Source organism: Aspergillus multicolor (assembly GCF_047715735.1).
Source record: "Aspergillus multicolor strain CBS 133.54 unplaced genomic scaffold BDW74scaffold_30, whole genome shotgun sequence".
NCBI classification, from domain to species: Eukaryota; Fungi; Ascomycota; class Eurotiomycetes; order Eurotiales; family Aspergillaceae; genus Aspergillus; species Aspergillus multicolor.
The window spans coordinates 1-14,320 of record NW_027395981.1 but is presented as its reverse complement, the minus strand read 5'-3'; the positions used below and the strand labels follow the sequence as shown (position 1 = coordinate 14,320).

At 49.1% G+C, this 14,320-nt stretch overlaps 5 protein-coding genes and 1 non-coding gene across 6 annotated transcripts; 2 read left to right on the top strand and 4 right to left on the bottom strand.

Annotated features, from left to right (window-relative positions):
* Positions 1-697: 697 nt before the first annotated feature.
* On the top strand, positions 698-2,493 carry BDW74DRAFT_187648 (putative carboxylesterase; the record flags this gene model as incomplete). Its single annotated transcript, XM_073731533.1, has 5 exons — positions 698-861; positions 916-1,194; positions 1,242-1,417; positions 1,463-1,824; positions 1,873-2,493. The coding sequence occupies 5 exons, from the start codon at positions 698-700 to the stop codon at positions 2,491-2,493; spliced, it is 1,602 nt and encodes a 533-aa protein (XP_073580138.1).
* A 346-nt stretch (positions 2,494-2,839) lies between these two features.
* Positions 2,840-2,956, top strand: BDW74DRAFT_t173. Its single transcript has one exon. It is a non-coding gene; the product is annotated as a tRNA-Leu (tRNA).
* Positions 2,957-3,270: 314 nt separating this feature from the next.
* On the bottom strand, positions 3,271-5,369 carry BDW74DRAFT_187646 (cytochrome P450). The gene is made up of 4 exons (XM_073731532.1): positions 5,070-5,369; positions 4,459-5,000; positions 4,067-4,406; positions 3,271-4,003 (listed from the first exon to the last, which is right to left on the bottom strand). Exons 1-4 carry the CDS (start codon positions 5,323-5,325, stop codon positions 3,579-3,581), a joined length of 1,563 nt encoding a protein of 520 aa, XP_073580137.1. The 5' UTR covers positions 5,326-5,369; the 3' UTR covers positions 3,271-3,578.
* Positions 5,370-5,810: 441 nt separating this feature from the next.
* Positions 5,811-6,629, bottom strand: BDW74DRAFT_159938 (uncharacterized protein; the record flags this gene model as incomplete). Its single annotated transcript, XM_073725538.1, has 2 exons — positions 5,811-6,171; positions 6,260-6,629. The coding sequence occupies 2 exons, from the start codon at positions 6,627-6,629 to the stop codon at positions 5,852-5,854; spliced, it is 690 nt and encodes a 229-aa protein (XP_073580136.1). The 3' UTR covers positions 5,811-5,851.
* Positions 6,630-9,633: 3,004 nt separating this feature from the next.
* On the bottom strand, positions 9,634-11,333 carry BDW74DRAFT_187643 (uncharacterized protein; the record flags this gene model as incomplete). Its single annotated transcript, XM_073731531.1, has 2 exons — positions 9,634-10,950; positions 11,319-11,333. The coding sequence occupies 2 exons, from the start codon at positions 11,331-11,333 to the stop codon at positions 9,634-9,636; spliced, it is 1,332 nt and encodes a 443-aa protein (XP_073580135.1).
* Positions 11,334-12,010: 677 nt separating this feature from the next.
* Positions 12,011-13,156, bottom strand: BDW74DRAFT_170128 (uncharacterized protein; the record flags this gene model as incomplete). Its single annotated transcript, XM_073727109.1, has 2 exons — positions 12,011-12,101; positions 12,159-13,156. The coding sequence occupies 2 exons, from the start codon at positions 13,154-13,156 to the stop codon at positions 12,011-12,013; spliced, it is 1,089 nt and encodes a 362-aa protein (XP_073580134.1).
* Between the last annotated feature and the right edge of the window lie 1,164 nt (positions 13,157-14,320).

Here is a 14,320-nt window from a genome sequence, read left to right as displayed (position 1 = left end):
GTGTTCCAGTTCTAGGATGGGCTTGAGTGGATGGAGGAGAGAGTGTGTAGGAGTCAGGTGGAAGGCGCAGAAGACTCGCTGCAGTCGCACGTCCGGCTGACTCCACCGTACCTCCGCACCTCTGACCACTATCTTGCTTTCTTTTCTTTTTGCCATCAGCCATCATGGTAAGTGCCATCACAAGGTCGGAGAATTTTTGACAGTGGGCATGCTTCTGGCCCTATGATCCTGACTGATTTCCTATGCTCACTTGCGACGCTCGCAGGTCTACTCTCGGCGGCGGAGGCACAGTTTCTGGCACGGTCGATTATGATATTATGAGCCCTGCCGGTCCCTAGCGGCGACGCGTTCCCCACGAATACAATGAGGCGATGGCCATGGGGGAATCCCGACCGTTGGTATAGGTAAACGGATCGGTCGGAGGGAATTGTAGGCGTAGCGGGATCGATAACGAATGATCGGTCCGCAGGTACCTCGAGATTCGATGTAGTAAAAACAATACTTGGAGAAGCATGGACTTTACTGATGTGCTGCGACGATTCCTGAGACTTTGGAGAACATGGGCGCGTTCTGGTGGGGCCGGGTTTCCCCCTCAGGAACCGAACAGACTCAACGTTCCCCCGCGTCTCGGTGTCGAACGAACCACCTTAGGTCGGCGACTTCCTTCTAGCCTCCGGACGAACAATTAGCTTTCATGATGGCGGCGACTCTTCAAACGGTAGATCTTGGAACAATCCATGGGAAAGTCAGCGATGGTGTCACGCAGTACCTAGGAATCAAATATGCCACGCTTAAGGACAGACTGGCAGACGCAGTCCCAGTCGACAGCCGCGAGGGTGCTCTCGACGCGACAAAAGATGGGTGAGAGTGCCTTGCCTATATGCTGTTGCGACTTACGCGACTAATAAGCGGCAGCCCTACTGCCGTCTCACTCCCAATAGGATGTGACCTTGAATTAATGCATGTCCAGCAAACCCTACCTAAGAAGGAGCTTCCGCAATCGGACTTGGACTGTCTGAACTTGAACATCGCTGTCCCTGTTGATACCACCTCATCTTCACGTCTCCCGGTATTTCTCTTCATCCACGGCGGAGGCCTTGTTATCGGTGCGAATTCATGGCCTCAATTTGATTACACGAGATTGGTTCAGCTATCTGTCGAAAAGAAGCTGCCTATAGTTGCAGTTTCTATCAAGTAAGATTTCTACTCTAGTCAGAGACTTACGCTGATGCGGATACTAGCTATCGCTTGGGAGCCTTTGGGTTCTTGACCTCCGAGGAGCTGCGCAATGCTGGCTATAAAGCGAACAATGGCCTAAGAGATCAGCGGGTGGCCATCGAATGGGTCCGAAAGCACATTCATGCGTTTGGCGGTGACGCAGACAACATCACTTTGGCAGGAATGAGCGCAGGCGGAGGTATGTCAGTACCCCGGTTATAGCTACAAATCTAACCATGGCCAGCATCTGTTACCTACCACTTGAACTCCGAGGTACCGCTCTTCAAACGGGCGATCGCAATGAGTGGAACATACTTTCTCAGTCAGCCTTTACCCTACGAAGCACATGAGCAGAACTATCAGAAAGCAATCTCGGCTCTGGGACTGTCCGATGCGAGCCCTAAAGAGAGGATCAAGGCCTTACTTGAGACTCCAGGCGGCGAAATCGTCTCTCGGCTTCCACCGACTATTCTCTCGTCTCCGGCCATTGATGGCGACATTGTTCCATCTGCTCCCTCGCACGCCCAGGTTGGAGATACAAACTCAGACGTACCGAAAGGCAAGAATTGGTGTCACGACCTAATGGTCGGAGATGCCCAGATGGATGTAAGTGATCAGCCCGTAATTTGGACCATGGTCTGATAAGCCTTCCAGGCAAGCATTATCGCCTTCCTCTTCCCGCATATCAGAAATGGGTGTGCCAGAAAGTTTATTACAGCCCTGAATACCGCTCTTCCAACCCAACCAGGTGTTGTCGGTGAGATCTTGAAGTCGTACGGAATTGCGGACCAAAACACTAGTGATGAAGACGCTTTCCCTGCTGTCCTGGATTACATCAACGACGTCCTGTTCTTCACCCCCGCATTGACATTCGCGCAGGGATGGAAAGGAAATGCGTACGTATACTACTTCAACGAGGCAAACCCATGGGAAGGACAGTGGAAAGGCCAAACGAACCACATTCTGGATCTCGCCTACCTCTTCCAGAACTTCCGTGAATTCCTTTCCCCAGAACAGCAAGCAGTCGGCACGTGCTTTGCTGAGGACTTCTTCAAGTTCTGCCACGGTCAGGCCCCTTGGCCTACTATTACGAAAGGCACAGTGTCGAATGGGTTCACCGCGCGATGCTATGGGTCACCTGGCGCTTCCCCGGTTGGGACGGTGACCCAGGCCTATGGCGGCGAGAGTCAGCGCCGGTCTTGCTTCTACCAGCATACGGACAAGGTCTCACTTGATGAATTGGCTAGTGTTTTTAATATTTTCATGACGTTGTGAGTGGGCGATATAGTGACACGCTATCTTATTATATAAATATGCACCACGCTTCAATTCAGTGGAGAATCCCAAAACCCCCTACTTTCTACGTGGTCCCTCTTTCACCTTCTCGCGAAAATATGGTCTGGAGAGACGGAAAGGAAATTTCAATCGATTGCAGTGTAAGTCTTCGAGAGTCCGAGGGCTCTAGTGCTCAAGAGAGTCCTTGTCTATAAGGGCAAGCAGGTGTTGAAAGAACCGGGGTTGTGCTAAAAACATGCAGGTGGGAAAGGGGGTTTGTCCTCATGATAAAATAGTGCAAATCTTTACACCAGTTGCATAAACCAGCATTAAAAAATAACGGAACGCTGCGGTGGCCGAGTGGTTAAGGCGTTGGCCTTAAGAGAAAGAAAAATTCATTTTTCATTTTTCCTTAAGAAATCCAATGGAGAAATCCTCGCGCGTTCGAACCGCGTCCGCAGCATTCTTTTTTCTTTCTCTCTTTTTTTTTTTTTTAATAATTAACTTTGATTCTTTTGTGGAAATCACCTGAAATACAGTATGGGTCTTGAACAATCTGGTCAAGTACAAGTGGCGGTAGAAAGTTAAAGTCTGCGGGATGTGGTGGAATGGAATGGTGGAAGAGAGCTCTCTTGGGGTGAGTTCAGATTAATTCCACGGTAGTACTCCGTACCTAGGTATGCTTCGTACGAGCAGGGACAATCTGGATAGAGTTGAATCTATGATGACCTACCAATACCGTACCGTAGCAATGAGTTCATTCCGAGATATGCTCACCGGCACCATACACTTTACGGTAACCACATGTCGGAGCCCTACGTAGGTGGTAGGTAGTAGGTATTCGCGATTGACTATCCCACTCCGCTCCGCGATTAGGCTAGTCTTGAGAATGCATCCGGATTGCCTTGATAAGTTCATATTCGCGGGTAGGTTAGGTGCTAAGGCGCTGTCGCGACCAGAAGCTGGAGCTTGCAGCCCCTTTCTCTGTCGAATTGTTGACCCTCTTTACATACCACTCGCTCGGAGGACCCTGGGCCCTTAGGTTTTCACGGTCAGTCGTAGCGCCACGGGCAGGATGCGATGCGTCACTTCACCAGCACCCGGACGCCTTTACTCGCCGCCTTAGCGCGAGGAATGAAGCGATCTCTAGCCAGATCAACATCAGAGCGATCCGTCTCGCATAACTCAAAGTCGAATCTCCGGATAAGGCTCGCGAGTCCGATATATAGCTCCGCATAGGCCAGCTGCATTCCCACACAAGACCGTGGACCGCGTGAGAAGGATACCAGGTACCGAGTCAGCAGTCGGCCGTCTGGTGCACGAGGATTGTTCAGCCAACGTGCAGGGTTGTAGGTAAACGAATCGGGAAATATGCTCTCGTCGTGCGCAACGCTGAAGATGTTCATGCTGACGACGGTACCGGCGGGGATGATGTGCTCTTTGTACTGGATGGGTTCGTTTTCATGGATGCGCGGGAGGCGCCCGGAGGCTCCGTAGGAGAGGCGGAGAGCTGGACATATCAGCCGGGTCAATCAAGGTAGGACTCTTGTTGTGAGCGAGCGGTATAACTTACATTCGTTGATACAGGCCGCAAAAAAAGGCAGTTGCTCTAAGGCTTCCCACGAAGGTAGATTGGCTGGATCTGGAATGGCGTCTTTGAGCTCTTCGCGCAGTCGCTGATTGACCCATGGCGTATTGGTGATATGGAATATGGAGAGAGTTAGTGCACGCATGGTAGTCTCAATGCCTGCTCCCATGAGACTAATCGCTTCATGCTGAAGACGCTCAGGCGCAACTTCGGACCGAGGAACATCAGATTGGATGATGGAAGTGAGGATCGTTTCCGGCCGTTGGTTTTTGGTGTCTACCTCTTGAGCATGTCCTAAGGCTTCGTTGACTTGGGTGAGCATTTCCTTTGAAGTTGTTAGCGATTGACCACGCAGAGACAGTTTATATATCTCTTACATCGTTGAAGTCCAGGACGTTCTTCATGCCGGGATTAAGCCAGCTAACCACCGAGTCGGGCAGACTCTGCATGAGCTTCATGATCCAAGGGAAATGGGTAACCCAAAGAATCGGCTCCACGAGATCCATCATAACATCCACAAAGCCAGACTTAAAATCGGGTTCTCGGATAAAGTTATACTGCCTTTCGAAACAGTATTCAACGATGATGTCCGTAGTCCAACAGCCAAACATGTCGTTCACAACAAGCACTCGGCCAGTGTCTCGGAATTCCTTCTCTAGACGCTGGCAGATCTCGTCCATTTGGCGTTTGATGAGAGGTACGCGCTCGGAGATCCTGCGCTTGGAGAAGAACGGATTCAGAGCGTTGCGTCGCGTCCGATGCACATAGTGGTCAGGTGTGGAGATTGCTGAGGTATGGTTGTTGAAACGGTGCTCTAGTTCCTTGAGTTTGTTTGCGGGCTTTCCAGACATGTAGAGTGTCTCGAAGAACGAGGCATCTTGAATGTGCAGCTCCCGCGGGTTGATCCTGATAATTGGTCCTATGATCTATTAGTTCGTGCTGCTAAGTGCTTTCAAGATCTTCCGCTCATGCGTAGATTAAGAAATACCATATTTCTCGTGCCACTCGCGGTATTTGAAAAGATATTGTCCCCCTTCACCCTGAATGAGCTCATAGTAGACTTCGGTCCAGTACGTCAATGCTGCAAGCTTTGGCCCTGGAAATCGTGCAATGGGGCTCAAATAGAGTCGGTAGACCGCAAGGCCCGCGCAATACAAGGCGAACAATGCAAGCACACAAGATGCGATGGTTTTGGTTTCCAAATTAGCCTCTACCAGACCGTTCAGGTTTGATAAGAGCCCCATGATGCAGATGGAGCGATGTATTTTCGTTGAGCAGTGAAGTTTTCAGTGCAGTTTCAGTCTTTTATAGCCCCAGCCCGTAGTGGGCCGCAAAAGACGGGATGTAGTGCGAATTGCCTCAGCGATAACTGGTCAGATTGCACTAGCACACAGCGAGACCCTTACGCCACTTATCGCCAAATATAGACTGGCGTGGCTCATGGGGTACACTGAATTGGGCTTTAAGCCCGCGATAGCCTTCGCAATACCTCGGCTGGTGGTTTGACGAACTTATAAAGACTGCCAATGGAATTATCCGGAGCGCAAATCATGGCCGGACTTAGCTTTCAGCAGCCTCAGAGACGAGAATGATCACATGAGACATTTGGCACATTAGTTGGAAAGATAGAAGCTCGTGGCGGTGACTCCACAGTCCGCCGTCTCATATATACAGTGTTCTGCAAAGCAACCGTTTGATTGTCGCGCGATTCTTATCATCAGCTGCACTTCTCGACTCCGCTAGTCACGGCCCTTTGTGACTCTCTCTGCCTCAATCTTGTAACCACTGATCGTTGATCTTGCCGAAAATTCGAAGCAGCAAGGCCGTCGTCTGCCTTACTTTCCGAATATCGCCATCGTTGTGATCTGCTCCGGCCGACCCATCACGTTCACGCATGGAGCCCATATCCTCCTCAATATCATGCAACATCTGGCCCAACCTCATCGTTTCATGACACAGGACCACCCGGGCCACGATCTCCGTTTGCTCATCATCTAGCAGCATGCTACCCAAGCGGGCCGGGACCTTCGTAACAATCAAGGCAGGTCCATTTTGCATATGAATACCGTTACTGCGAGCTCCTCGTCGCCCTACCACAATTTCAGCCTTGAACCGAAACATCTAGTGCCCCAGACCCGGCCGTTGAGCGGAATGTGGGGTTACCGTTGAGTGACATACCTGCCCCGCCATGGGGCTGTAGATCCCTGGCCTCGACCCCGCCGTTACCAAACATACACTCGACTGCAGCTTGGTATAGCGCTGTGGTCTGCACTGCAGCGCTCATCATCGCCTGAAGAATGCGAGGATTCAGATGTGCTTCTGCGTCGGGGCAGGCATGCAAGCTTTCCCAGTGGTCAGCCAGCGCGCTCCCTTTGAACAAGACATCGTCCACCGACATAGTGACGGGCTGTGAAGTTGCTGCGGTAGATATAAGATTGGGAAACGTCTGGATGACTTGAGATGTCTGCCCCAGGCACTGGCATGTGAGTTCAGAGCGCTCCGTTAGGTTTGTTGGGGCTGTTGTGTAATGAACGAGCGGAGAATGCATTGCTGACTGGAGGTCTCTCCTGAGAGTAGGAAAGGTCTCCCAGGGTGCTTTTCTTCTCCAATCGGCGACATTACAAAAAAGTACCCGAAGCGCCAAGCCTTTTGAGTTGCCCTGTCGCCAATCGGTGATTCCGATACTGGTTCCTCGAATATTGTTCAATCTCGAGGAAGTTTAATTTGGGAAAAATTCATGTATAGGCGGAGTTTAAAACTACTGGTTGTGGATTGCGACCCGGCGCCGTGGGCTCATTGTTTCTGAAACTACCCGCTGGTGAGGAGTGCCGTCATTGACCATGGTCGTTCTAGTCCGCCAGTGCCACTCGACCCTGCAGTGATCCTATGCGTTCGCAGAGGTCGTCTGTCAGGCTTTTTGCTGCATCTATAATCGCGTCACTGTTCCGGGTATTCCCGCTTGCACTATAGACTGCCATATCGGCTAGCACGCGTGATAGCTGTCGGATGCGCCGCCGTAGAACCTGCTTGATGGCACGGGCCTTGGGGGCAGTAGACAACCTGTACCTCCCGAGACTTAAGTTGCAATTAGCCTCGGGTACAGGGCAAGTGACTCTCTGATCAAATATACCACGAGTAGAACGTTCAAAGCGGACGGCAGACTGCTCGGACGGTGTGTCAGGCGTCATCAACCATGTAGTCCGGAAGACGTGGTCACGATCATGGGCAGATCTTGCGACGCGGCGAAAAAAGGTCTTCTAGCAAGAAGATCACCCGCTCGGCCAGAATTCCTAGAGATAGAATGCTGGATGGGCGCGATTGAAGACACCCATCTTTTTCTTCGGTTCGGCAATTAAGCAGCCTGTCGCCTAGAATGCATACGTCTTGTTGAGCGATACGAATGAAATCAATTGTCGTCGGTTCCGCCTGGATGGCGATAGAGTGCTCCATCAAGGCGAGGCGATGAAGAATGGCAATGTGACACTGCGCTTGGCAGCCTCTGCTACTGTTGGCGGTTTGACTGGGATCTTGGAATAACTGCCTGGCTTCTCCGTTGACTCGCGCCCCCTCTGAAAGAACTGGAATTCTCGCTGGCTCTGGAGGGATTTCAGAAGTGAGACTTGGGTCTCTGCGCAGGACGTTGGGAGAGGATGAGCCGGAAATTGACGCAGAGATTGTATTCGAACCTGCACTATGCCCTTTTTCCACAGCTGTCCATGTCCGTAGCTCGGTGGGGAGCTGGGGGTATGGTGTTGTGCCTGTGGTCGCGGTATTCGTCGTAGGTTGTTGCAGGAGTAAGTCACTGATCTCTAAATTGTCTGGTTGGTAATTGATTGGATTGTTTTCGGAGTCTGCCGTTGCAGGAATTTGCGATACGGATGAGGTACGGGTCAACGAAGAAGCGTCGATGATACCTTCCATGGAAGGATCGCAAAAGTTCGCAATGGATGGCGGTTCCGTGGTGACTTTCTTCGGGCGGCCTATGCGCCGCAGTGGGCTGTAAACGCATCGCAGACCGTTTTTCACTATTAGCCCTTTTGAATACCGTACTAGCTAGGAATACTAATTAAATACTAGGGATTATTTTAAAGGTAAAGAACATGATGAATTCTCTAGTTATAAGAATTCTTTGGAGTTTTTATAGGTAAAAGCGACGTTCTGCAAACAAAATTCATAGCCGAATTCGTTTACCGTTTGGAGGTTTGGATACATCCAAACCTGTTCGACTCATGAGTTCGGTAGTTGGAGGCCTTGAATTACTAAGAATTCTCCGCCGCAGGTGACAAATAAACCCCTGGATAACTCCTTCCATAAACTACTTGCAATTGAATCACAACTCTTGGATGGAACTTTAATCAAGACGAGGCCTGCTGATGGATTCGGACAGCAAGTTCAGGATTTACACGAAATCCTGCGAGCTTTAATCACTCTAGAGCACTCCAACGAACACGATTATTCATTGATAGGCAAGATTCTTTTTGGACCTCGACTTGCTTAGCCAGGAGTGTTCCTCTCTTGGGGCCAAGTTTGCCTTTGACGCCGAGACCGAGAGCCGCATCAAGAGTGCCTTCCTATGTTTGCAGCATCTCTGCGAAGACAGGAAGAGAAGATGCAAAAATCGCAAGCAAAGAGCTCAAAATCTCGTTGAACTGGTACGCTTGCCCAAACCCTGCGCCAATCTTCGGGCTAAAAATTGCAGCTTTATAACCTCACGGCCACCCGCGATAGTCTAACTTCTCTAGAAATAGCTCGGAAGAATGCTGATATCGCACGGGACACGAGAAGAGACAGCGAATCAATGTATGCTATCTCGATAGTCACAATGCTTTATCTGCCAGCAAGCTTGGTCTGCAGCTTCTTCGGCACCAACTTCTTCGCTCTAGAGGCTAAGAGCGATGGCCGTCTCACATTCTTAGTATCTGACAGATGTTGGATATACGGCTTGTCCACAGTATTGCTTACAACCTTTACCTTCTCTGTTTGGCTTGCATGGCAAAGAAGGATGAAGAGCAATGAACAAGCGATTAGTAACGTTCAGCGAACAAAGTGATACTTTGTATATCCTTTTACTTTTTCTCTCAGTGATACTGCCGTAAGAGTATGCGTCTATAGCCACAATATCACCTAGGGCACACATACATTAACGTCTGGTGACCCTCTACAGATGTACTGAGGTTGCACCGCTATTCTCGACTGACCCGAGAGGTACTGGTTCAAATATATGTATGTAGGTGCGAGAGCGAAGCGTCCGTTCCAATATCCTAGGATATCAATAATCATGCCTTCAAATCGTAAAATTTACCCCCCACTTGGTTTGTAAAATTTCTTATAAAAATAATTCTCTGGGTCCGTGGCCATCGCGACCAGTACCTCATCTCGTCTTATTCCAGGGAGAATGACTGTGATGACAAGCTTTGGTCTCCCCATCCCCGACCAACTGGTACTGATGGCCTTCTCGGATGTCACTACGTACTGTAGGCCTTCAAGCATATATCCATAACTAGACTGAAAATGACTTTAAATCAACTTATCTCATGCTTATTTCAACAGCTTCAAACCCTTCTGATCGCCCCTTGAGAAAGTGAGGTAAACAGACCACCCCTAAGAAAGCATTCCATAGCATCGGATTGTAGCGTAACGCAAACTTCCCACCCAGGCTCCGGGGCCATATCAGCCGAGTCGTCCTCATGAGCGATACGTTCTGGCTGGATAATACATATCCCATCTACCAAGGCAGTCTGAGGATGGAACTCAACAACCCGACCCATACGCGCGCCAAAGTCTAGACGATAAACTTTGAGATGCCGCCAACTCGACACCATTGTGTCCGGAAGGCTCGCACCCAACTGGCTCCAATCCAAATTGGCCCGCAGGCGCGATACAAATTGGCGGAAATATGCGTCATCGATTGTAGCAAGCCCCTTACGAAGCTGTAGTGCTACTCTCGCGATCTCCAAAAGCAATGCGTTTCTGATGTCGGGGTGGTAGTGCCTTTCTGGGACGCCATCAAACCCATCTGTCGCTGCAAGGGAATAAACAAATGCTTCAGTGACCGTCAAGGAGTTCCCCAAATATGCCTTGGGAAGAGAAGAGGCCCTCTCGCGTAGGTTGACGGCCATAGCAAGCTTCGCTTTGGTGGGAACAAGCTCGGTTTCAGTTACGCGGCTGCGAGCTTGATGTATGCTGGTCGCGAGCAGTGCGGTCAAGACATCGTTGGTGGAGACGAATTCTTGCTGAAGTTTCTCCCCTTCGCTCTCTGCTGACTGTGAACTACCGTTTTGGCTGGCATGAATGGCAGGCAGTAGTTTGTTGCAAGCAGTCTTGAGATGTGCGAGGCCTGCTGCTGAGAGATTGAATGAGTAGACGGACAGCTTCGGCGGGACCCAACTTGAATTTCCCATGGGCACATGTGCAGGTGACTCCGTTATGCTGCCATTGGGATCTTGTACTTCATCTCGCTGACTTGCTAGGTCTGTGGCGCCATTACCGATCTTGTCCACTGAGCGCCGTAATCTGATCTCCTCTTCGAGCTCAATATGGGAGCTCAGAGCTGGGCGGTCACTGCTACAGCAAGTGGCTAACATCTCGATCAATAGTCCGACTCCCGTAGCGTCAAACACGCTGTGGTGGAATCCCAAGGCCAATACGATTCCGTCAATGACAACGTTGGTCTGGAACCGGACAACGGGCCTTGGTCCTGGGGCCAGAGGCAGCAGCGAGACTGGAGGAACATATGAGTCATCGAGAGGTGCAAACCTCTGATCCTGATCGGATCCTGGGTTAATTTGTCGTGGCGTGTTTGGTAAAATATGGTGAGGATGATGCTTGGTGTGAATCATGGGGATCTCACGGATCAGAGTCGAAGATGGCTGGATCCGCATTACATTGACCCTCCCATCCACATTTTCGGAATTGACGACATCTCCGGCCAGAAAAGGCAGCCTATTTACAAGGCGAGTGACTCCTTCTTCAATAGAGATCAGAGATTCCTTAATTTTCGCAGGTTTGAAAGACAAGAAAAAGTTCATAAAAACAGGCCCCACTGTATGATCTAAGCATGCCAGATCGAATGGCTCGAAGCTCCTTGTATGTTCTTCCATCGCTCTAGAAACAGTTCTGAGGTTATCTGATACTTGCTTGAATTGATCAGGTTGAGTGCTCGTTCGATCAGAGCGTAATGGAGAAGAACATATTCCTCTGGGTATCAGCGTTCTATTGCTCACGTCGCCTCGCTTACAGCCTTTATGTGCATGCCAAAATATATGGGGGGCTGAGGGGGTATCGTATGTAAAATTCAGGGGTATGCAGCTGCTCGACCCAAAAGTAGGCATAAGATGTGATGGCTGGTGCAGGGGGAGAGACAATGTGACCAATAAGAGGTTAGGACTGCATCTGTGGACTTCACACCCACACACAGAGTTGAGCCAGCCAGGCAGTCTTGCACTTACTTGCATACTGCTGTAGACTCCAGTTGACTGGACCCATTATTTTGCCAATTTCCCTCAGACTGGAACCGAGAAATTGCAAGGCTGTTGATGATTCCCATCACTATGCCCAGTAATTGGACATACACCTTTGAGAGTGCTAGGTATCCTGGCGAACAATTGTGCCTGACCATTCTTGCATGTCGCCACCTTGCATTATATTTGCAATTAGAGACAATATCCATATTCTTAAGAACCCTGGTTATCCACTAGAAGAGGGATAATCAGAGGGCTCCAATTTTTGTTAACGATCTTATTAATTATAACACAGGAAAAAGGAATACAATTGCCTTACTTTTAGTACGGGCCGTGTATCTTGTCCTATTATGGGCTGTTATGGGCTATTATTGGCTATTATTGTTAAGGGCAATTGCTCGTTTCCAATTCAATTTTACCCATCAAACAATCCCTGTAAACAGGGTTTATGCTCACACCTGGCGTCTATTCAAAGCTGTGTCATGCAAATATCATGGATTTCCTTCCAGACCCGAGCTTGGAGGTTCTGGCCCTCCTCACTGGTGACCATGTATCCAAGGCTACACGCTCAATGTTAGTATATGACATCCCATCCTGCAGTGTAACCGAATACTCACTCAACTAATGTATCATGGGACCAAAACTTTCCATGTCCATTCACCCCCAGTAACGCTGCGCTCACCAATGATCGACTCCCCTCCTCCGCAGATCTCCCCCCATACATCTGCAACAATTTATTAATGACAGTCATGTAATAGGGACCGCCTTGACCGATATTCGTGATTGTATATCCGGGACAGATCACATTGATGGCCACAGAGATCGGCAGGCGCGTATTCTGACACATCGGCCCCTCGGGCGACACAGTCTCCGAATAGTTGTCAATCAGACCGCGCATGATATACAAAACCAGTAGCTTCGAGATGACGTAAGTCGATCTTATGCCGAACGACCGGGGTTCGTTCAAGGCCTGCAGCACGCTCGGCGCATCGATGGGTATATCCGCCGGAGTCACGGAAAGGGACCCCGCGCTACCTGTCATGGTCAGTTGAGACGGCTGGCCGCTTCTCGCTGCGGCCCGTCGCAGTAGAGGCATAAGGAGGATAGCAAGCAAAGCCGTCGATAGGACATTAACTTGCAGAGACGACTCCCAGCCTGTCGTTTCGATCACTGTATAGTTGGGCGCCGCAATGCCGGCATTCAAAATTGCGACGTCCAATCCGTCGACGGTGACTTCCTTCTCCAATTTGGTTGCGAATTGCTTGACAGATTCAAAATCACTCATATCCAGCTGCATGACAACGATGTCATCACACTTCTCATTGCGTCGCATTGCTGCTTCGATCTGCTCCTTGGCCACGTAGCCCTTGGCAGGCGACCGGACAGCGAGGATCACCTTGGATGCACCCAACTTGGCAAATTTTTCGGCGGCATGATAACCTATGCCAGAATTGGCGCCGGAGATCATGACTACTTTGCCAACAAATGAGGCCTGCGGATCTTTTGGGGGATGTTTGGCACCCCATCTCATGGCTCGGATACTGTCCATTGCCAACCCTGGAGGCGGAGGAGTCCCAAGAAGCTGATCAAAAGAGAGACTGGGCGTGTTAGACATGGCGTACTAGGTGACTGCGACTGAAAAGATGAAAGATGGGCTGGAAATGAATTTCCACGTATCTATGGCTCTTGTTTAGAACAAAGGGCCTCATATGCAAAAGATAGGTCTGAGCTAAGCATAGAATAGCATATAAGCAACAGATGAACGCATGAAAGTCCGACGTCTAAAGCGACCAGAAAAATGAGGGTATTTATAAGCCCTAGCCGGGACGCGCAATACTGTCTGGCTGGGTCAGTGCGTACTACTCTCCTTGTTGTTAGTGGATGTAAAGCACACAAATGCAGTCCTAACCAGTAAGGATGCTATTTGCTACAATTTTATTCCGTGCACCAGTGCTCAGATTTCATGCCCAGCTTTGTGACGAAAAACTGCATATCCCTTTGATTTAGCATACGATCGCCCCACGCCTCTATTTCAACATGCACACAAAAACCATTGCAATGTGACAAGAGAAATAGAAGGTTGATGCCCAGAGAGATATTTATCTCGGGTTAATGAATACTACAACTACCACTTCTAGTAGCAGTAGTTCTTTGATCCGTGACACAGTGATCACCAATCACAATTTTATATATCGAAACCAATTCCAGGATTCCATTTAAACAGTGGGGCCTCTATTGGCATTCCTTTAACGTAATTCCCGGTCAGTCAGGTCATCCCGGTCGATCCGGTCACCCACCAAAAAATCATCGCGCGTTTAACGCGTAACTATTTAAATAATAACCATGCCACGAAAAGCGCGCCAATCCTGTCAAAATTTAGTGGAGCAAGAGGGCAGAATCCAGCTTGTAATACAGGCTTTAAAAAAATTAGTAAAAAACCTGTACCCCCTAAGACTTAAGTTATAATTAGCCTTGGGTATAGGGTAAGTAACTTTTTAATTAAATATATTATAAGTAAAATATTTAAAGCGGATAGCAGACTACTTAAATAATATATTAGGTATTATTAACTATATAATTTAAAAGATATAATTATAATTATAAGTAAATTTTATAATATGATAAAAAAAGGTCTTTTAGTAAGAAGATTACCTGCTTAGCCAGACTTTTTAAAAATAAAATACTATCCGTGCCTTCCAGCGCACCCACCGCCTTTGTCTTATGGGTGCGCCACGCATTTTTTGTAGTCACGCATTTTTTATAGTTTTTTAAATTTTAA